Source organism: Anolis carolinensis, unplaced genomic scaffold, assembly GCF_035594765.1.
Source record: "Anolis carolinensis isolate JA03-04 unplaced genomic scaffold, rAnoCar3.1.pri scaffold_9, whole genome shotgun sequence".
NCBI classification, from domain to species: Eukaryota; Metazoa; Chordata; class Lepidosauria; order Squamata; family Dactyloidae; genus Anolis; species Anolis carolinensis.
The window spans coordinates 18,928,394-18,951,822 of record NW_026943820.1 but is presented as its reverse complement, the minus strand read 5'-3'; the positions used below and the strand labels follow the sequence as shown (position 1 = coordinate 18,951,822).

General features: G+C 39.8%; 1 protein-coding gene across 2 annotated transcripts; it reads right to left on the bottom strand.

The window, feature by feature from the left end:
• Window positions 1–4,827: 4,827 nt before the first annotated feature.
• Window positions 4,828–21,405, bottom strand: zdhhc1 (zinc finger DHHC-type containing 1). 2 transcript variants are annotated; one of them, XM_008117657.3, is made up of 12 exons: window positions 21,235–21,405; window positions 19,669–19,791; window positions 17,253–17,471; window positions 16,062–16,237; window positions 15,158–15,259; window positions 13,855–13,979; window positions 13,353–13,511; window positions 11,189–11,301; window positions 10,603–10,688; window positions 8,527–8,620; window positions 8,044–8,104; window positions 4,828–6,376 (listed from the first exon to the last, which is right to left on the bottom strand). In XM_008117657.3, the coding sequence occupies exons 3-12, from the start codon at window positions 17,469–17,471 to the stop codon at window positions 5,838–5,840; spliced, it is 1,674 nt and encodes a 557-aa protein (XP_008115864.1). In that variant the 5' UTR covers window positions 19,669–19,791; window positions 21,235–21,405; the 3' UTR covers window positions 4,828–5,837. The 2 variants fall into 2 exon arrangements, with proteins under 2 accessions (XP_008115864.1, XP_008115863.1); XM_008117656.3 differs by having other exon boundaries at window positions 8,044–8,167; window positions 21,235–21,403.
• Window positions 21,406–23,429: the final 2,024 nt, after the last annotated feature.

The window sequence follows — 23,429 nt, the reverse complement described above, 5'->3', positions numbered from 1 at the left end:
TATAGTTTAAATAACAAAAATATATAATTGTAATATATAACTGTATTCAATAAATCAAAAACTATTTACTACCCTTATTTCCATGTACAACAATCAATGGTACCTCTTGCAGTTTCCATGCTGATTTCTCTCTATTCTAGTTTCAATGTAGTCATGGATAATAAATAATATAATAATAATATAATAGTAATAATATACTAATATACTACAATAATAATAGAATAATAATAGAATGATTACAGTAGAGTCTCACTTATCCAACACTCGCTTATCCAACGTTCTGGATTATCCAACGTATTTTTGTAGTCAATGTTTTCAATACATCGTGATATTTTGGTGCTAAATTCATAAATACAGTAATTACTACATAACATTACTGCGTATTGAACTACAGTAGAATCTCACTTATCCAACACTCGCTTATCCAACATTCTGGATTATCCAACTTGTTTTTGTAGTCAATGTTTTCAATACATCGTGATATCTTGGTGCTAAATTCGTAAATACAGTAATTACTACATAACATTCCTGCGTATTGAACTACTTTTTCTGTCAAATGTGTTGTATAACATGATGTTTTGGTGCTTAATTTGTAAAATCATAACCTAATTTAATGTTCAATAGGCTTTTCCTTAATTCCTCCTTATTATCCAACATATTCGCTTATCCAATGTTCTGCCGGCCCCGTTTATGTTGGATAAGTGAAACTCTACTGTATATATGTGTGTATGTATGTATGTATGTATATATATATGTGTGTGTGTGTGTGTATATATAAATGTAATGTGCATAATTCCCATGGAGTAAACAACAAAACCACTGGACCAAATCACACCAAATTTGGCCACAAAAAACATAGTCGAGTCCCCGTTGGGGAGATGGTGGCGGGGTATAAATAAAGTTTTATTATTATTATTATTATAGTCATTCAATCAATCTGCATGTAGCAGCAAAAATGGCTAGGCATGTCAGTGCTGACACGCGTGTCATAGGTTGGCCATCACTGGTCTAGAGAGAGCTTAGAACGTTATTTTTGAGCAGCGGCTACCAGAATCTCCCCACCAGTAGTTGTTATCCAAAAAAGTGACTATTCCAAGCTCTGATTTAAGTCCCCTAGAAAGCAGTGTATCTGTAAAACACACTTAACTCTCATGGATAGGAATCATGCAGCCCTCCAGATATGGTTAGACTGCAAGCCCTAGGAGCCGTCACTACTTGCCTAGGTTACTTGGGACTGCTGAAGTTGCAATCCAACATCTGGAGGGTTGCATTATTCCCACCCACCGCAACCTATATAGGCATCAATTAATTTAAAGGCTGGAGAAATATGCTTGCTGCTGCCAATGTCAAATTTGAGAGTCTAGCAAGAAAACTCATAAGTTTAGGGCAGTTGATGCAAATAGTGCTTCAAGGCTTTGCTAGTTGCTCAGACTGCACCCTCTAGAGGCCACCAGCAGCGTGGCCAAGCCAAGTTGCACAGCCACTCCATAACCTGCCCTATACCTGCCCTACATGGACAGCCCAAGCTGAAGCCCCCTAAAATAAGACATCCCCAGAAAATAAGACCTAGTTGAGGTTTTGCTGAATTGCTAAATATAAGGCCTCCCCTGAAAGTAAGACCTAGCAAAGTTTTTGTTTGGAAGCATGCCCAATGAACAGAACACCAGAGCATGCAGGATCGGTAAATATACGTACCATAGAGTGTTGTACATGGAAATAATGGTAGTAACAAGAAATTCTTGATAGAATTCACAGTTTATCTGGTTATGCTGGTTTATGATGACAACTACTGTACAGTATATAATAAATGTTCATTTTTTTGTTCAACAATAAACGTGAATTCTTCTTCATGGAAAAATATGACATCCCCTGAAAATAAGACCTAGAGCATCTTTAGGAGAAAAAATTAATATAAGACATTGTCTTATTTTCGGGGAAACACGGTAAGTGCAACAGTGGGTAATTTTTGAGCTAGACAACAAAACAGAGAGATAACAGGAGATAAGCCTTCTCTCCCATAGGTTTTCCAAGTGAATATAATTCTGTTCCACATCCAAGGTGTGTTCTGTGCTTCACAGCTGGGTTTGTTCAGCTTGGTGAAGCAAAGACTGAGAAGTGACACAACTGTACTCTTTAAATATCTCATGGGCTATCACTGAAGAGGGGAGCCCCGGTGGCGAAGTGCGTTAAAGCACTGAGTTGGAGACCGAAAGGTCCCAGGTTCAAACCCCAGGAGCAGAGTGAGTGGCCGCTGTTAGCTCCAGCTCCTGCCAACCTAGCAGTTCGAAAACATGCCAACGTGAATAGATCAATAGGTACCGCTCCAGCGGGAAGGTAACAGCGTTCCATGCAGTCATGCTGGCCACATGACCTTGGAGGTGTCTACGGACAACGCCAGCTCTTTGGCTTAGAAATGGAGATGAGCACCAACCCCCAGAGTCAGACATGACTGGACTTAACGTCAGAAGAAACCTTTACCTTTTTACCTATCACTGAAGAGAGAGTGACTTGTTATTTTGCTCCACAGTGGGTAGGAACAGTTGAAATATTCTGAATACAGAAGAGTAATTTCAACTGAACATTAGGTTATTTATTGGCAGTAAAAGCAGTCCAGCAACAGAATCAATTGCCTAGGGAGTTTTTGGGGTCTCGGTTACCTGATGAGGATGCTTTAAGCAGGAGATCCTGCAGGGTTTTGTATTTGATGAACCACGAGTCTCCTTCCATCCTTTCCCAGCCAATTTGAGTCTTGTTTAAGAGAGAAAAGTAGGATTATAAATATCATCATCATCATCATCCAACCCTGCTTAACTTTAAGCAAAAAGTGGGTGCTAGAAAGAATATCATACGAAAGCTGACTGGCACAACCTGGGGATCAGAACCAGACACAGTGAAGACATCTGCCTTTGCACTTTGCTACTCTGCTACTAAATACGCATGCCCAGTGTGGAACACATCTCACCACATTAAAATAGTTGATGTGGCTCTTAATGAGACATGCCGCATTATCACAGGATGTCTACACCCTACACCACTGGAGAAATTATACTGTTTATCCGTTAGGAGGTAGCAGCCAATAATGAAAGGACCAAGGCATTGACATCTTCGGCCCATCCTCTGTTCAGATATCAGCCAGCACGCCAACGCCTTAAATCAAGAAATAGCATCCTAAGGTCTACAGAGATACTCGCAGGAACACTACAGCAAGCGAGAGTTCAAAAGTGGTAGGTTAAAACCCGGAACCTCAATCAGTGACTGATACCAGATGAGAAACTTCCCCCTGGGCTACTTGGAAGGTGAACAGACTGTGCTCTGGCACCACAAGACATGGAGCTAACCTTAAAAAATGGAGCTACAAAGCGAGTGTGGAGAAGAGAAGACCACAGATCACCTATTACAATGCAGTCTGAGCCCTGCCACGTGCACCATGGAGGACCTTCTTATAGCGACACTAGAGGCACTCCAAGTGGCCAACTTCTGGTCAAAGGAAATCTAGAATAATGCCAAGTTTTGAACTTTGTTTGTAGTTTTTCTATACATTATAACTGTATTCTCAGTTCACTTTTGACACAATACATTAAAAAATCAAACTCTACAATTCTATCATTCCATAGACCTAAACAATAAGATGCCAACTCCATTCACAGAGACCTCAAAGGTACATCCAATAGCTACGTAGGTAGATTATTCAAGACCAGCAATATTTCATTGGGTTCTATAGCTCAATGCAGAATGGTTATGGTTGTTCCTAGGATCTCCTAGCAGAACAGGGTTCTTATACATGCCTCCAATGAAAACTATGTTCTTAGGCTGTGTGTTGTATGTGAATTGTTTCTAATATACTGATTTTTTAAATACCAAGTGAAGGCTAATCCTATAATTAGGCAATGAGGCAGCCACCAGAGAGAGAAGCTTTGCGTTCTGTGAATGGACAGTAAATAGTTCGTTTGTTGTGTTGCCACTGATAGGAAAATGTGCTTGAGAGGATTTCTGCTTCTTTTGCCAAAAATAATTAGATACTCTGCTTCCAAAAGCAATACAACTTAATAGCATGTCACACTAAATATCTATATAGTCCATTACTGTCTACTCTGGCAGCAGATCTCCATCTTCTTCTATATATATAATGGTGTCGCTCCACCGGGCAAAACAACAAAACTAAAGGCCCTCCAACCTAGAAAATGGACAACACAACCCCTCATCCACGTCTCTACGTTCTTACGCTCAACAAAGGACCCCCCCCCCCCAAACAGGGAAACACCCACTCTTTGAAGGTCCAAACCCATTCGGTACTCATCACTCTCTCATCTCAAAACACAACATAAAGAGCAACACTCTGAAAAAAAAGTAATTCCATCCAGGAAACAATCAGGGCCACCTAACACCTCCCAACGAAGGATTCCCCCCTCTAAGACACGGAACCACCTAAAAAAAGCCACAGCAACTCATGGCCGGGCACAGCTAGTAATCTAATATGGGGAGCCTTCTAACTGAGATAGTTTTGTTCAAGGAGTCAGGGACTAAGTTGAAAATCTTCTGCAGTCCAAATGTACACATTTGAGTTGTGGCTCCACTCTTTCAAAGGCCTATCTGATTTCACCTGTCCTGATAACACATCAAAATTGTGATATACACCAATCTTTGAAGAGCTAAGAAGCTCAGGAATCTGGAATGAGGTGTCAGTATTGGTCTGAGCCTGCAGAACACAGCATGTCAGCACCTTAAGGCTATGGTACTTAAGGCTTTCCACTGAAAGATGTTTAGCATGGAAAGAGGCAAAGCTGATTGCCTTGAACAGAGGGTAGGCACCAAACAGGAAAAACAGTATCTTGTTAAAACTGTAGAAATGTTTTATTGTTATCTGAGCTATTCAAGGTGTGTTAGAATATTGCTGCATGAATGTAAGAAGCTGCCTTACAATACCAGACAATGCTGGCTGTTTTGCCCAGCAGTCGCTCTCTAGGGCCTCAGGCAAGTGTCTTCTCCGTCCACTGCAACCAGATTCTTTTTTAATGAAAATGTCAGGAATGGGACCCTCTGGATGTAAATTATAGCTGCCACCAGGTGGTTGTTCTCCAAAAGAGAAGGGAGTAACTAGAGGCTGGAAAAAAAGTAGATTTTGTCCCCAATGCAGCATGATTTTGTTGAGAAAGTAATGATGGTATTTCAAGCACAGTGGTGAGAACTGATACAAAAGGACTCTGCCCTCTCAACACTTTAAAATAAAGTTTGCAACAGAATAAATGAATAAACCATTTCAGAAGAGCAAAGACGTGTATGGCAGGGTGAAGACTGCTGGTTGTTGCAGTCCAACGGAGTTGCATGATTCCCAGGCCTGCTGTATGGGGTGTCATACTCTTTGCAGCTTCCTATTCAGAGATGGGAAAAATAACCCTTTCTCTGAAAAAAAGATGTCAATGAATGCCAGTTGAGGACAAGTATTACAATGCAGCTGTTTTTAACACCTTACCCCATCCCATGGAGACACGCTGTACTAAGCAAAAGGCAAGAGAAGGTAAACAAGACCGCTTGGGATAAAAAAAACAAGCATCTCCTTGTCAGCTGGGAAATGTTCAGACTTCTGATCAAACTTTGAAGGAAGACTATGGACATTCAGGCTTTGTTCTGTCTGGTTGCAGGAGTTTTCTAAGTTATGGAATAAACCTATTCCCCGTCACACAAAAAAGGCAAGGACCCAGGAGCCAAGACCAGTCAGCTCCAGAGAGCAAGACAGATCACTCAAGATTAATTCCTTGAACAGAAATATATTTGGAAAACGAGCAATCCCCATGCCCCCGTTTCGCCTTGGATGTTATGGCTTCTAGGACACCAAGTCTTTAAGCTGCTGTTGAACTGGCACTTGACTCCCACATGTGACTGTCCTTGTGGCCTGCTTTGTGCCGTTTGCTGGAGTGTTTTCTGTGAGAAAGTTCAGACGACATGTCTTCAGACAAGGGGCTGAGGACAGGTGGCTCCCCGCTGCTTCTGCTCACAAACACAGCTGGGATCTGAGGAGAGAGTTGTAGCTCCTCCATCTGCTTCCCTGGAGGCACCTGGCAGTTCTTGCTTTCTGTGCTGGGCCCAGCATTCGGGTGCATCTGCCCTTCCCCTCGGAAGTGGGCTGCGGGCAAAGGGAGATGCCGAGAACTTCCCTTGGGAGCTGCATTGGGGGCACTGCTCCCCAGACGTGTCTGAGCCACAGGGATTTCTTCCATGGACTCTGCTGACTCCGAATGGTAATCAGCCGGTGGGCCCGCGGCCTGGACAGGACCGTTGCTGCCTGGGGGCGTGGCGGCTTTAGGAAGGACGGGCGGCACCGAGAGGCAGAGGCTGGGGGAGGAGGAGGCTGAAGAGGTGGCAGCAGAGAGGGACGATTCTGTAAATGCATTTTAAAAAGCAGGAAAAGTATGTTATTTATTTCATTTGTATGCTGCCCTTCTCCCAGTGTGGGCCCTGAAAGTGGCTTCCAGAAAGTGTCTGTTATAAAAACCCTGAACAATAAAATTTAAAACAAATTAAAATCACCAAAAACTGATTTAAAATTATAAAATCATTTTAAAAACACACACACAAACTTTTAAAAGATGAATACAACATCCCAGTGAAAATTTTTCCTGTTTATATAGTAAAAGCCTAATTAAACAAATAGGTTTTTGCCCGCCAGCAAAAAGAAGTTCTGTTTAGTCTGCAGAAGAGAAGAGTGAGAGGAGACATGAGAGCCATGTTTCAATATTTGAGAGGATGTCACCAGGAAGAGTGAGAAGGCTTGTTTTCTGCTGGCCTTGAAACTAGGACTAGGAGCAATGGGTTCAAATTACAGGAAAGGAGTTTCTAACTGTTGGGGTGGAATGGATAATGACCTGTTAGGATTGCAAATCCAGTGGGGTAGCAGAGTTTGAGAGGAGGGTTCCTTGAGTTTATTTGATGCTTTAGGCAGGCAAAGATACAAGCAGATTTCTTTTAAAGTAACAATGTTTGTTTACTTATAACTTCATGTATTTAATGATACATGCACATTTCTTTTTGGCACGATAAGCTTCAAAATGTTTAGAGTGTTTGTATATTAAACTTATATTCCTAAGAGTATTTTCATAAACTATATTGCTTTATGCAGCTATATTTTATATGAGTCTACATTAAAAGAAAACACAAGCCTCAACAGTTCCTAGCTTCAACACTCTAGCAGACTTCTACACTCAAGCTGACTTAAGGCTCAACTGGCTTCTACCCATCATTCTTTTAAAACTAAACATTCTAAACTCACTGAGTCAGTCACATGGTTCACAGCCCCTCTCACTGCTTTACTACAAAGAGATAAGGAAGCTGCAAAACCAAATAAGACAAATACTTCCAGATACAAAACGACATAATACAAAACAGACAAACATCAAATTGAGGAGGCTTGAGAAGGTTGTTATCTCCAACACTAACTGTAACAGGTGTTTAATGGTGGAATTCACTGCCTCTGAGTGTGGTGGAGGCTCCTTCTCTGGAGGCTTTTAAACAGAGGCTAGATGGCCATCTGTCGGGTGCTTTGGTTGTGCTTTTCCTGCATGACAGAACTCTATGATTCTAGGGACTGAAGCAGGTAGCCCCTCACAGAAATTAGTTCCAGAGGGTGGGAGCAGCCACAAAGAAGATGCTCTCTTGAATCCTCACCAAATGAGGCTGTGATGGTGGAAGGATTACCTTTAGATCTTAGAACTCTGGAAGATTTGTATCAGAAGTGGTCATTCAGACAGTCTGGAAATGTGTTCCCCCCTTGAAAGAGGCCATGAGAAGACTAACAGTCTTCCACTTCCCAGTTTCAGGAATATGAAATTACTAAAAAATCGTTTATTGGATGAAACACACTATACTTAGGATGTTTGAGAACTCTTCTATTAAACTGGATGCTGTTCGATAGACACCTGGTGATCAAATGTGATTATATGATTTTTATCCTTTGTCCTGCTGAGGAGGGATTTTGCTCTCCTAAAAGGAAACGCTTGAAGAAGATAAAGAAAGACACTCCACAGAAGACATTTCTCCTTCTCATCTTACCTGGCTGTAAATCTGGAAGAGGCGCAGACCATGGAACTGTGCTCATCTTCAATCTGTCTTTCTGCAATGAAGAAGGTGTCTTATGCAACTTTTTTCTCTTTTTTCTTTTCTTCTTTTTTTGCAACTACACATCAAAACAAAGTAGTTTCAATTTAGAGGCAGTGCCAATATGGCTATGTACTTCACCTTGGACTTCATGGAGGAAAGGTAAAACATAAATGCATAAAAATACAACTAGAGCCATATGAAATCAAGTAGATGCCATGCTATTAGCAATGAGCTGAAATGTTAACCATAATGAACTATTTAAAATGCCCTCTAACTGAGACAGAATAGGCATGATTACCTACTAAAATAGAGAAGAGATGAAGAGCAAAATCCAAACCTCTGATGATTATGAATTCAGAATGTGAAAAGTTTAACAATGCAAGGGCAGGAGACATAGCAGCACAGTAAGTATAGTAAAGTGCTACTTCCACCCACCTTTGGCTGGTCTCTGGTCTGTGCTTCGAACTGTTCAGGGAATAGGACGGTTTTGGACTCTGTTCCATCACTGTGGATGCAGAATGTGGATAAGCTAAAAACAGAAAATAGGATGTCAGTGGCTCACATGCCAATCAACCATGGACTTATACATACCACCATAAGAAGACACCTTATTATACCAAGTCTAATTACATGTTCAAGTACTATCGGTATCAGTTTTGACTGACGGGGTCTCACCTTCAAAGCAAGGGAGTGGATATCTGAGCCTTTTCTGTGAGGACCCGAGAGCCACTCAATGGACGTACAAAACTGGATGAATCTATTTAGCCAGAAGCCAGGAGGACTATGTTTTAAAGACTAAACATTTGCATCTAAAGAAGATAACATCAGGAATGATGATATTACCTGGATGCCCCTTGTGATTTGTTCTGCCTTTTATTCATTTATCATTAGAATTTAATTTTTAGATGATAGGTTCTATGTGTTCTGTTCAATAACAGTGTCAATAAAAGTATTTTGAATGACAGTCTGATATTATAGTCAAACTAGAACTGATGGAATAGGGGGTTGTTAGAAAAATACTTTCATCAGTAAACATGCCATTGTATTTATATAACTTTTTCAGAGTGCTTAAAGCAGTCCACATCTTAAGCTGAGCAAGTTGGCCTTGCAGGGTGTGACATTACTGTGTTACACTGTAATTATTGGTGTGGGACTGAGGCCTTTTTGATTGTGACTCTTGAGTTTTTTTAAGCTGAGATTGTATAAACAATGAAGACGTCAGTGGATGCCAGTTACATTAATACAGATCTTAATATTAGTCTCCTGTTTTTAACATTTTATTCTGTATGTTGATTTTTATGATTGTTTTATCGATGCTGATGTGTTATTGTTGGGATATTTGTTTTTTTGTCTTGTTGTTGTTGTTACATTGTTGTGTTGGGCAAGGCCCCATGTAAGCCGCCCCGAGTTCCTTCGGGGAGATGGGGCGGGGTATAAGAATAAAGTATGTTGTTGTTGTTGTTGTTGTTGTTGTTGTTATTATTATTATTATTATTATTATTATTATTATTATTATTATTATCTCTTTTAAAAGTTAGCTGAACCATTAATAGAATGCAGGCATACCAGAGCCAATCAATGTCAAGTTATTGGCAGGGCATTTTCTGCGGAAAACAGCAATAAGAGGGTAAACACAATGCTTTACAAAAGTGAGGCATGGGGTTTGAAAAATACTAACAGATTGCAGGGAAGAAAGGATGGAAGGGCCAACCATCACACCATTCACTTGTAGAACAGAAAATGCTAAAGATGGGCGGATAACCTCCATATCTGGATGAAGCACTAACTCTCCACCTTTAATATACACACAAAGCCTCAGAACAGATAACATGTCAAGCTTTTACTTGTCAGCTGATAAAAAGGAGGCTCTTTTGGAGTAGAGGAAACATGATGTGCCTTAGCTGAGATTTCTTTAAACTTCAGCAACATGTTTGTGTTTGCCCATAAGTTGTAACAAAAGCTATAACAAAATAACAAAAATTAATACAGTCAAAAAATTTGTTTTCTGACACCTTCCCATATTTATTATTTCAAAACAATACCGTGGTTCACCCTCTGCAACTGAGCAATGGTATACTTTTAAAGAGACAAAGACTGTGTGGGAGTGTCTCTCATGGGAGATCGTTCCTTGCTCTCCATCTCGAGATAAACAGAACTGAAGTTCAGTGGTAGAGCATAGACTTTGCTTGAGGAAGGACTTGGGCACCATTTCAGATATCTCTCGTTTAAAGGATCACCTTGCAGGTGATGGGAAGCATTTCCTCTTTAAAATCACCAAGCATGTAATGTAACGCGAAATTTGAATATATAGAACAAGTACATGTATGTTGCAATTAGAAATCCAATATAACACTAACTTTGTTCATTACTTTTGTACAAGTGCATAGTAGCCAAACCTAATGAAATATTATGCAAGTGGGACAGTTCGAATGAAAATTTATTTCACAGTTAAATAACTTCTGGATTAAGCTAAATTACAGGTAACCTCAGTTTAGTATTGGGCCTACCCACTCTTTTCCAGATGCCAATCCAGAAGAGTCTTCTAGCTGAATCTCAGGATTGGTATAGCCAAAGTTTCTTGTATAAAACTCTATTTCCTGAAACAAAGAAGGGGAATTTTAAGTAAACAGATATGATATCATCCTGAGTTTTCACAACTCAGAATTATTGCAAAACCTGCTTCTGCAAACTACCTTCACAACTCAGGACAATGAAGAAATGTTGAATTGTTTAGCACAGATACTTAATGATATTAGCATAACTCATTTCAATGACAATTGAAAACCTTGACCCATAAACCAGATTGCAATTTTGAGTTATAAAAGTGAAAAAGTTGGTTGGTAACAGTTTAAGATTAGGAAATGCTTGAGTATGTTTAGAATTTCAAAAAGTCAATTGCTAGAACTCCTTCAATTAATAAATAACCATCACCCTATTTTCCACCATTTGGGCAGCATCAGCAGTGGGATGTGACACTGGCAGAGGACCTATCTATCAGACAACAGCAATGGCACCATGGCTAATGCTTGTTAGTTATGCGCAGACCAAAGCAATGGCAAAGCACCAAACACATATAAGTTCTGAAAGAAGCCATTACCTGAATGGGCTTCACTTGGGGAGAAAAGGATTCTAGCTGCTTGTCTGGATCTTTCATCTCCTGTGAGGGACGCTGTTGCACAATGTACTCATAGGTGGTTATTCGATGGCACACTAAGGAGGGGAGAAAGGCAAAAGGACAGATATTCTACCACTTCATTTGTCAGGTAAACAAAGCTGCTATGATGAATAAATTCAAAATCAGAAATATCTGTAAGATGTTTCTGTAGCCTTTTTAGCTCCAGCCTAAAACTAGTTTAAAATAAACAAATTAAAATCCACTGGTTCTAAAACAAAACTGTAATTACACAGTAAAATAAAACAGTTGAAATTCTTGGGTAAATGCATACACAATCCTTCAGGTCATACAAGAATCTTCATTAGCCTTTGGAGAAGTGTGTAACAAGGGAACTCTGACTACGGTTTTCATTACGTATCCAAGTTCATCAGGACAATCACTGAACACTTGTCTCAGTCACATCTTAGACTTCACTTCATAGTTATATATAAGGTGCAATTCAAAGGCAAGATAACATGATATTTAATCTAGGCACAATACATGAGTGGGCAGATGCTATGCTATTTCCTAATATCTCATTGTTTTAAAGTCAGCACAAATTTGCATCCTATCATGGTATAAAAGCAATCTTTATGTAAGCAGCATTTGCTTATGTGGAATCTTTCTTTTTGCGATTTGAATCCATTGCTCCATTCTGTCCTAGGGCCTTTCCACACAGCCATATAACCCAGAATATAAAGGCAAATAATCCACGACATCTTCTTTGAACTGGGCTATCTGAGTCCACACTGCCAGTTCAATGTGGATTTTATACAGCTGTGTGGAAGAGACCCTTGTCTCCAGAGCAGCAAAAACAAGCTTGCTCACTCCTCAATGTGACATCCTTTCAAATATTTAAAGATGTCCCCTCTCGGCCTTCTTTTTTAAAAAACTAAACATATCCAGCTTGTTAAGCGACTCCGCATAGGGCCTTTGATAATTTTGGCTGCTCTGAACACATTCAAGCTTGTCAATATCACACTTGAATTGCATTGCTCAGGCTGGACAGTGTTATTCTAGGTGAGGTCTGCCCAAAACAGAATAGAATGGGACTATGACTTCCTTCTATCGAGACTCTATACTCCTATTGATGCAGTCTGGAATTGTATTGGCTCTTTTTAGTGCCACATCACACTGTTGACCCCCCTTGTGGTCCACTAAGACTCCTAAATCCCTTTCACATGGATTGTTTTTAAGCCAAGTGTCATCCATCTTACACTTGTACATTTTATTTTTATTGCCAAAGTGCAGTATCCTACATTTCTCCCTGTTGGAATTCCTTTTGTTAGTTTTGGCCCAGCTCTCTAATCTATTGAGGTCGTTTTAGATTGTGATCCTGTCCTCTGGAGTATTAGCTCTCCCTCCCAATTTGATTTCATCTGCAAACTTGAGAAGCATGCCTTCTATTCTGTCATCTAAGTCATTGTTAAAGATGTTGACTAGCACTGGGCCCAGGACAGAACCCTCTTTATGGCACCCCACTAGTCACTTCTCTCCAGGATGAAGAGGAGCCAATGGTGAGCATCCCTTGTGTTCGCCCAGTTAACCAATTTCCAATCCACCTAACAGTAGCATTACCTAGCCCACATTTTACAGGTTTCTATGTTAGAATGTCATACTTGTCAAAGACCTTCCTGAAATCATGATATGCTATACCCACAGCATTCCCTTAGTCTACCAAGCTTGAATCTCTGACCAAAAAAGAAATAAGATTCATCTGGCATGACTTGTTTTTGAAAGTATGGCATTCCTTTCTATCATGTTTAATGATCTGCTCTAGAATCTTTCCTGTTACTGATGTCAGGCTGACTGGGGTCCTCTCCCCGCACCCAACTTTTTTTTTTGAAGATACAGGCATCTGCCTTTTTCCAGTTTGCAATTCTCAAAGATAGTTGCTATTATTTCTGAAATTACTTCTGCCAGTTCTTTTAATATCCTTGGATGTAATTCACCTGGCCCCAGAGGCTTGAATTGATTTATTATTAGCCAGATCCAAATAATAGACAAAACAAGGAATTTGAAATGAGCGATAATATTTCCAGTTGCTCCTATATAGCGTGTGCGATGGGTCAGGAGTCCAATTAATAAGCAATAATGTGATACTTACTGAGATAAATGTGGAAGATCAGCAAGTGGCCCAATAAAAACAGAGTCAGCAACCCCAGGACAATCAGCACTCCGGCCAAAGCAATAATGGCTGGTCCCTGGGTCTCAATGGGGGCAGCAGGGAGGAACACAAACCATACATCTGTTTGGTTCTTCAAGTCTAGAAAACAGAAAGATCAAAACAACAGTAATGTAAGTCACGTCTCTCCAGTGGAACATCTGAAGTAAGGCAATGGTAAAGAGAATGTGGAAAATGCTTTCTCTAAAAAATAAACATAAGCAGGTTTACAGGTCATAGGGTGTAACATCCAAGATTTTTTGAGCATAGATGAAGATGTACACCACAACACAGTGGTCTCTTAGTTCTAGAGAGCACCATAACAGTACATGATTATTAGAACACTTGTTAGTAGAGGTGTCCCCTTGCCTCCAAGAACCCAAGAAAACCAAGGGGAAACTCTGCCACAAATACATATATCCCCTGAGAGATTGCAGTCTGATACCTTCAAAGTGCTGGTCAGTGCGCAACCTCATAGGGTTAAGGAAAAACTCCACAAAGACGTAGAAAGCGACAAGCAAGATTAGGAGAAGGCCAAGGATGGCAGATATCACACTGTTCAGAAAGAGCCTGTCAAAAAAGCAAAAGAACCCTTAATCCCATTTTAGTAAAATGCTCAATGGAAAAAAGCTTGGATGTTAGGGACACTGATATAGCATAATGATCTAAGGTCCATATGACTGCCTAAAGCATGCATGGTCAAACTTCAGTCCTCTGTTTTGGTCTTCAACTCCCAGAAATTCCAGCCACCTTACCAGCTGTTAGGAATTGTGGGAGTTGAAGTTCCTAGAGGGCCAAAGACTGCTCATGCCTGGCTTAAAGTATGCTATCATGGCTATGCTCCTGCCTGATTTGAATACTACATTTCTAGTTAGGCTTGGGAGTAAAAAGAACTAGCACAAAGTCCAGAAGAACACATACTCCTGTTTCCCCAGAAACAAGATCTAACCAAAAAGTAAGCCCTAGCATGATTTTTCAGGATGCTCGCAAAATAAGCCCTACCCCCAGAACAAGCCCCAGCAAAGATTGTCAGCCAGACGGACGTATTTACCAGTACATCTGTTGTAAGACATGACAGATGTATTGAATTATAAAATAATAATATTAATATATAATTAAATATAAATCAATAATATTATTGATATAATACTACAACGATGTTCCAGAAGACATGACTCTAGTTGAATAAATGTAGATTTTTGCACATGAATAAATGAACGTTGATTGTTGTACATTAAAATATAATACATCCCCTGAAAATAAGCCCTAATGCGTCTTCTGGAACAAAAATTAATATAAGACTCTGTTTTATTTTCAGGGAAACACAGTGTATGCCATAACACTGCAGTAACACTTTCTCAAATCTTATATTTTACTTGGGACACTGAAGTCAAGAGGAATCACAACAGACACAATATATTCCAGGGTTATTAAATAAACACAAAACTAGTTTTCAAAGGTCAAATATAACAGATCAAGAAACTGAATGTCCATTTGTCCTAGCCAGAGTCAAGGCTCCAAATTGTTTGGCTCTTAAAATTCTAATCTGTGATCCTCTTCATTGCAAATACAGATTTTATTTTAAATGTATTTCCAGAGTGATGTAGTAATCTGTAGCTTATAAAGGCAGAAAACAGTAATAAGTCTTGAAGTAGCTTCAGTACACTGTAAAACAAGACACATAGATGGTTCTATTCCACAGTAGCTTTGCCTGTGTGAGTCAATAAGGAGATGCCAATAGTCCATACCAATAGTTCCTCTGTCCCACACAATTGTTGAGCCACATGCAGTGATGGTCAAATCCACACACACATTTGTTGCAGGTCCCACAGTGCTTTGATCTAGAGCTCCTAGCAGTAAGAATGGAAGGTTCATGTTAATGCAGACTTTAAGAAAAATAACAGAGCAGAGTAAATTACAGTCAACAATTGTCCTAACCCCAGGCTGAAACTCTCAGTTTAGAAACATTTATATTAGGGGCTCTAACTCCCATAAGTCATTTTGGCTGGGGATTCTGAAAGCTGCAACCCAAAAAATTAAGCCGATTTATATACAGTATTTAGTATAATCCACATCCCAACAAAATGCAGAGGATTACACTATAGTTATGCTCTTAGCTAATGTTGCCTTCTTTAGTTGAGGCCAGCACATTTGCAAAACTTCATTCTAGGCAATAAAAGAAACATTAGCACAGAGCAGTCTGCTGGGTAAACAAAAAGTTCTGAAGCGTCCCTTCTCAGTATTATAGATGCCACCAGTACAAGAGAGTGGTGCTGCTGGCATAGAATTTGGGAAAAGCTTATTTCCTCAATGCACACAAACAAGTAATTTTTCCAAGTTCTGTGTTGAAGAAAAGAAGCAACACAGAACTATTCTGACATGAAAATAATCACTAGTGACATTCTTTGCATAACTATAACTGGAGAGGTTAAAAAGAAACTGGATTTCTTTATGAGATATTTAGTCAACACGTTTATAGCATAAGCTCAGGAAATTCCTAGTTCCCTAACTGCTTAAGGTGCAAGTAAACGATGATAAAATCTTATTGCACAACTATATGGCTTTTGCATGCTTCACCTGATATTTTCAATATTGACTGTCATTTAAGCTCATAAGACAAACAAGGAGGGGTATGACTAAAAAAATACTTGCACATCAACATCACAGATGTGACAGTGGCGGTTTTCAATGACATGAGAATGCTGGCTCCGACTGAATGCAGCCAGTGGCCCCTTGTAATTCTTCTGTCGCACGCTGTCATCGGCTGGGTCAACAGAAACGGCCGTAAGATGAACAATTAGATGGCAGAGAAAAAATATCCCAGGACACTGATACACACACAGTTAAGGACTCTCTCTGTGAATTCACTGATTGCTACCCTTTCAGGCTCCTCTTTACAAGAACATAACATCAAATTTAAACGTTTCCAGCTTCAAAAAAGCTCCAACAGCTTTATCACCAATTAGATCTACAGGTAAAAATAATTAGTTTAAAAAAGTAAAACAGACATCAATATGGCATGAGCATCATATCTTAATGGACAATAAGTTGAATATGAGCCAAGAATGTGATGCAGCAGCTAAAAAAAACCCATGGGATTTTGAGCTGCATGAAAAGGAGTAAAATGTCTAGATTAAGGGAAGTCATAGTGTCTGCTTTAGTCCGACTACATTTGGAAAACTGTGATTCAAGAGGAATATTGACAAGATGGAAGGTGTCCAGTGGTGGTTGATTAAAATGATCAAAAGTCTGGAGACCATGAATCCCTCTGAGGAGCGGTTTAAAGAGCTTAGAATGTTTAGTATCAGAAAGCAAGAGTAAGAGGAGACATGAGAGCCATGTATCAATATCTGAAAGGATGTCATAAGGAAGAGGGAGCAGGCTTGTTTCTACTGCCCTGCAGACTAGAATATGAAACAATGGATTCAAATTACAAGAAATGAGATTCCCTCTGAACATTAGGAAGAATGTCTGGGGCCATAAGAGCTGGTCAACAGTAAAACTATCTGCCTCAGATAGGTGGAAACTCCTTCCTTGGAGGCTTTCAAACAAAATCTGGATGGACGTCTGTCGGGAATGCTTTGATTGTGTTTTTCCTGCATGGCAGAGGGTTGGACTAGATCACCCATGTGGTCTGTTCCAATTCTATGATTCTAAGCATAAATATATTCTTTATAGAAGCACAAAATAATGCTTAATTGTTAATAATCCTACAATCAGGGAAAGCAGTCTGCAAAACAGATATTCTCCATCGTTTGCATAAGGAGAGAGAAAGCTGGATATAAATAAACATAATAATAATAATAATGTGATAATCTCATCACCGACAATTTGGGAGGATACAATATATCCAGCAGGCACCCAGTGAACAGGTAGGAGTGGCACAAGGATGCCAAAGCCCACGAGGGCAAAGAAGAAGTACAGCAGCCAGGCAAGGAACTGGAAGGGATGTGGAGGCCAGCTCCAGCCATTTCTCCGGGCTTGCTGCGGATAGACCTCAAGAACCGCTTCGTCACTCTTCTCTGGGGCTGTCTTGTTGGGTGGTTTCCTGCAGATGTTCATCTGCCATAAGCAGAAAAGAAAAAGAGGCCTCAATTAAAACGAGTGGCTGAAAATGCTGATTTCAAAGAATTCCAGAAGGCAAAGTTACACTGGCAAATCTTTTACAATCAAAGAAAAATATGTAAGGATCACACAAGTGGTAATGTTACATATTCAAACTGCTTATTTTTCTTTATACAGTAGAGTATCACTTATCCAGTTTGTATTATCCAACGCAATCTGTCTCCTGCCCAGATCCACAGCTGTTTCTCTAGGCAGCAACGCACAGCGGGCCAACACACCCAACAACAACACAAGTGCAGCCACGCTGCCAAATAAGCAGCAGACTTGTTATAAAACATGATGTTTTAGTGCTTAATTTGTAAAATCATAATGTAATTTGACGTTTAATAAGATTTTCCTTAATCCCTCCTTATTATCCAACATTTTCACTTATCCAACATTCTGCCGGCCCATTTATGGTGGATAAGTGAGACTCTACTGTATTTTTTATTTCATTTTACTATGTGCTAAAAAGACAACAACAAAAACTACATAATCATAATAACAACAAATCAAAATGTCCCATCCCACTGCCTCATCCCTACATGCACGGAACAAAAATTAAAAAACAAAACAAAACAAATAACATTAAAAACACAATGAATGTTCTTATTAAACACAGGCAACTATCAAACTACTGTGCACATACTTTTTGTTCTGTTTGATTACTTTTAACTTTAGCTAAACATAAAACATATTTAACATTAATATACAACCATGAGTAATATTCACATTAACAATTTATCCATTTTAACTAAATATTCAAATCTAAATTTTAATAAATTTGTGTTTAGATTATTTTAAATGCCTCCCATTTTATCTCCATTCAAATGAAAGGATACCTTATCTTATTCCCCAGATCTAACTTTTTGATTAAACATGATCTTACTGTTTTCTAACACTTTTAAATATAATTTCTTATTATATTGTTTTATTTCCCATTTTATTATTCCACCTGCCCACAAGTGGAACAAAGAGTTCAAATATTGGATTCCATATTGTGTTGTCGAAGGCTTTATGGCCAGAATTGCTGGGTGACTGTGAGTTTTCCAGGCTGTATGGCCATGCTACAGAAACATTATCTCCTGACGTTTCGCCCACATCTATGGCAGGCATCCTTAGAGATTGTGAGATCTGTTGGAAACTAGGCAAGTGGGGTTTATATATCTGTGGAATGTCCAGGGTGGGAGGAAGAACTCTTGTCTGTTGGAGGCAAGTGTTAATGTTGCAACTGGCCACCTTGATTGGCAGAGCACTTGATGAACCAACCTGGACGCAGCATATTATTTGAGAACACAGAAATGCTGGACCACTCTGACAACCACTATGTCAGACTACACAGAGAAGCCATTGAAATCCACAAGCCTGTGGACAATTTCAACAGAAAAGAGGAAACAATGAAAATGAACAAAATCTGGCTACCAGTATTATAAAAACTCTAAAATAAGGACAGTAAATAAAGAACAACACTCAAAAGACAGGGGAATTCCAGGCACGAAACAATCAGGGCCAATTAACACCACCCAACAAAGGATTTACTAGGCAGGAAGCAGCCAGGCTTTGAAGCTCAAAGATCACTGAATGCTAATCAAGACGGCCAATTGCAACATTCACACTCACCTCAAATAGACAAGAGTTCTTTCTCCCACCCTGGACATTCTACAGATATATAAACCCCCCTTGCCTAGTTTCAAACAGACCTCACTACTTCTGAGGATGCCTGCCAGTGGTTGAAACATCAGGAGAGAATGCTTCTGGAATATGGCCAAACAGCCCGCAAAAATCACAACAACCCAGTTTAAATATTCCCCCTATGAATTTAACTAAATCTTGTTGTACTCCAACTTTTTAATACAGTATCATTTTAAATATTCCACCTGCCCATAGATATCAATACAAGCAGTTTAAGCAGATAAATACCTGCAATGAAAACATAATGTAAATATTCCACTTATAATGCATTATTATGCCACATGAAACATCAAAGAATTCCTGAAATAAACTATGGAAGACGCAACACATGGACGAATGCACATGGCAAATCAACAAAAATCTCACAAGAACATTTTAAAACATGATATGAATTTAGATATAAATGACTTCAAGTCAGCTGGAAGACAAGAAAAGTTCTGGAAATCAAAGAAGTTTCCCTTACCCCAACCTCAAGACGATAGCCTCAGTTTCACAGCTCAGGCGTCTTTTAATCCAATCATGTAGCTCTTAAAGTGTTTTCATAAGTCCAACAGTTTTCTCTTCTGTCCATAAATGGATTCAACAACTATTAAAATAATTAAAACATATTAAAAATAACATTAAGAGTTTGGGGTTTTAAAAAACAACAAATAAACATTGGAATGCTTTCAATAAAGGCCATCAGTGGAAAAAAAGCATGAGTATTGGAAATGTTATATTTCCTGTTCTTAGACCGCTATACAGTCCTGCCCTACCTATGAAGGTCAAGTAAACTTTAAGACTTTCCCTCAAAACGCAATTAATTCAAATGGAAACAGATATGTGCTAATGCAAGCTGATAAGGATGGAGCTGCCACAGAAACACTGTAAGCAATATAGGCCCCTTCTACACTGCCACATTAAATCCAAATTATCTGTTTTGAACTGGATTAAATGACAGTATAAACTCATATAATCCAGTTCAACTCAAATAATGTGGATTATCTGCTTTGATAATCTGGATAATATAGCAGTGTACAATATGGGATAATATAGGAGTATAAAAGGGCCATAGTCTTCTGTACACAATAGAGGTCTTTTTGTGTTATCTGAGTCCACACTGCCATATATTCCAGTTCAAAGTAGATGATGTGAGATTTTCTGCCTTGATATTCTGGGTTATATAGCTGTGTGGAAGGGCCCACTAGGGTAGTTTGTAAACAGGTACATTTTAAAGTGTAATTCCTGCCATATATATACCGTGTTTCCCCGAAAATAAGACAGTGTCTTATATTAATTTTTGCTCCCAAAGATGCTCTGGGTCTTATTTTCAGGGGATGTCTTACTTTTCTATGAAGAAGAATTCACATTTATTGATGAACAAAAAAATGAACATTTATTATATCCTGTACAGTAATTGTCATCACAAACCAGCATAACCAGACAAACTGTGAATCCTATCAAGAATTTCTTGTTACTACCATTATTTCCATGTACAACAATCTATAGTACATACATTTACCAAATCTGCATGCTCTGGTGTTCTGTTCGACAGGCATGCTTCCAAACCCAAACAGGGCTAGGTCTTACTTTCAGGGGAGGCCTTATATTTAGCAATTCAGCAAAACCTCTACTAGGTCTTATTTTTTGGGGATGTCTTATTTTTGGGGAAACGGTATATACAGTATGTGTGTATATCAGCTTTGGATCGCATAAGGAAGAGTGAACACCCTTGTGGTGTTTGTTTTACTGTCTGTGTCCTTATTCAAGAGATTTCCCCTCCCTTTCTGTCCTGTGAGAATGGGATTTTGAGAAATGTGGATTGTGGTGGAAACAAAGATTGGGAAGAATGCTTCAGTGAAATCTTCTTTCTCCCCGATAGTAATTCTTTCAGGAGTTGCCTTCCCTTCCTTCCCGGGGGAAGATTCCTCTCACTTCCTGTTGTCCCACCCCGCTCTTAACTCAAGAGAGGGCCTAGCTTTGAGGCCAAGGCCCACTTCCTGGAAGCCCCCCTCCCTCGTCCACTTGGTGGGTCCCCACCCCGCCTCACCTTCCCACAGCTTGCGGTGTCTCCCTGCGGCCACGTTCCGCCTCATGCCCGAGAGCGGGAGGGCGATGGCGGCTGCCCTTCTTCACGGCGGCCCAAGCGGAGCGCAGGCTCCGGGGCGCGGGTCAGGCCGCGGGCCCGTCTCCATGGCGACGGCGAGGGTTCACAGCTGGGCTCCTCCCCCAAGTCAGGCCACGCCCTTCCTCCCTCCAAGCCACGCCCCTCACCCGCCTCGTTCCTGCCCAGAGCGAAGAGCTCAGCGGGAGAGTGACAGCTGCCCTCTGCTGGCAAAAGGGCGGCATGGCGTTTCTGGCCTCCAAAGACAGAATAGTCCCACTTATCCAAGCTTCTGGATTATCCAAGCCATTTTTGAAGTCAATGTTTTCAATATATCATGATATTTTAGTGCTAAATTCGTAAGTACAGTAATTACAACATAACATTACTGTGTATTGAACTACAGTAGAGTCTCACTTATCCAACATAAACGGGCCGGCAGAATGTTGGATAAGCGAATATGTTTGATAATAAGGAGAGATTAAGAGAAGCCTATTAAACATCAAATTAGGTTATGATTTTACAAATTAAGCACCCAAACATCATATTATACAACAAATTTGACAGAAAAAGTAGTTCATTACACATTAATGCTACATAGTAATTATTGTATTTATGAATTTAGCACCAAAATATCATGATGTGTTGAAAACATTGACTACAAAAATGTGTTGGATAATCCAGAACGTTGGATAAGCGAGTGTTGGATAAGTGAGACTCTACTGTAGTTTTGAATCTGCAAAGCCATTAAATACTAATCAAGATGATCAATTGCTACATTCACACTTGCCTCAAACAGACAAGAGTTCTTTCTCCGAACCTGGACCTTCCACAGATATATAAACCCCACTTGCCTAGTTTCCAACAGACCTCACAACCCCTGAGGATGCCTGCCATAGATGTGGGAGAAATGTCAGGAGAGAATGCTTCTGCAACATGGCCATACAGCCTGTAAAACTCACAGCAACCCAGAGCAGACTAGATTAGTTTTATTTGTCATTGTGCTATTGCACAACAAAATTAAATACAGTAGAGTCTCACTTATCCAACATTCTGGATTATCCAACACATTTTTGTAGTCAATGTTTTCAATGCATTGTGATATTTTGGTGCTAAATTCGTAAATACAGTAATTACTACATAGCATTAATGTGTAATGAACTACTTTTTTGGGTCAAATTTGTTGTATAACATGATGTTTTGGTGCTTAATTTCTAAATTCATAACCTATTTTGAAGTTTAATAGGATTTTTCTTAATCTCTCCTTATTATCCAACATATTCGCTTATCCAACATTCTGCCGGCCCGTTTATGTTGAATAAGTGAGACTCTACTGTACCTTCTCCCGTACACACCCATCCCTCCACACCAATACCACACCCCCAATGCCTTCTTCATTCACGCAGTCGTCTCCGACTCTTCGTGACCTCATGGACCAGTCCACGCCAGAGCTTCCTGTCGGCTGTTGCCACTCGCACCTCTTTCAAGATCAAGCCAGTCACTTCAAGGATACCGTCCATCCATCTCGCCTTTGGTTGGCCTCTCTTCCTTTTTCCTTCCATCTTCCTCAGAATCATGATATTTTCCAAGCTTTCCTGTCTTCTCATGATGTGGCCAAAATACTTCATCTTTGTCTCTAATATCCTTCCCTCCAGTGAGCAGCTGGGGATTATTTCCTGGAGGACGGACATCAATGCAAAACCAGAGTTCAACATAGCCATAGTAGAATTAAAACTATCCTTCAGTCTGTTTGTCCTTGTCACCCTGTACCGTCTGCCAGCTGGCAATAATTCAAACAAAGAATACGCCGGGTGAGATGGATCCCCAAGAATGCTCTGATCTTTCTTAAGGCAGTGGGAATTATAAAGTTCTTCCAAAGATAAATGGATTACTTTTTAGATAATTGTCTTCAGAAACGGGATTATATGGCAGTGTAGATTCAGCCACAGAGAGGCTGTTTCAAGCTGAAGGCTGCCACACTCAGCCTGCTTCCTTGGCAACAGAAGACTCCAGTGAGGAAAAACTATCCTTTCCCTTACAGTTGTACCTCTTGTTATTGCCTCAAGCTTGTTGTCTTCATTACTATGATTCTACACCTTGTTGACGGGAAGTTTTTCACTCATGTGGAAATAACCTATTGG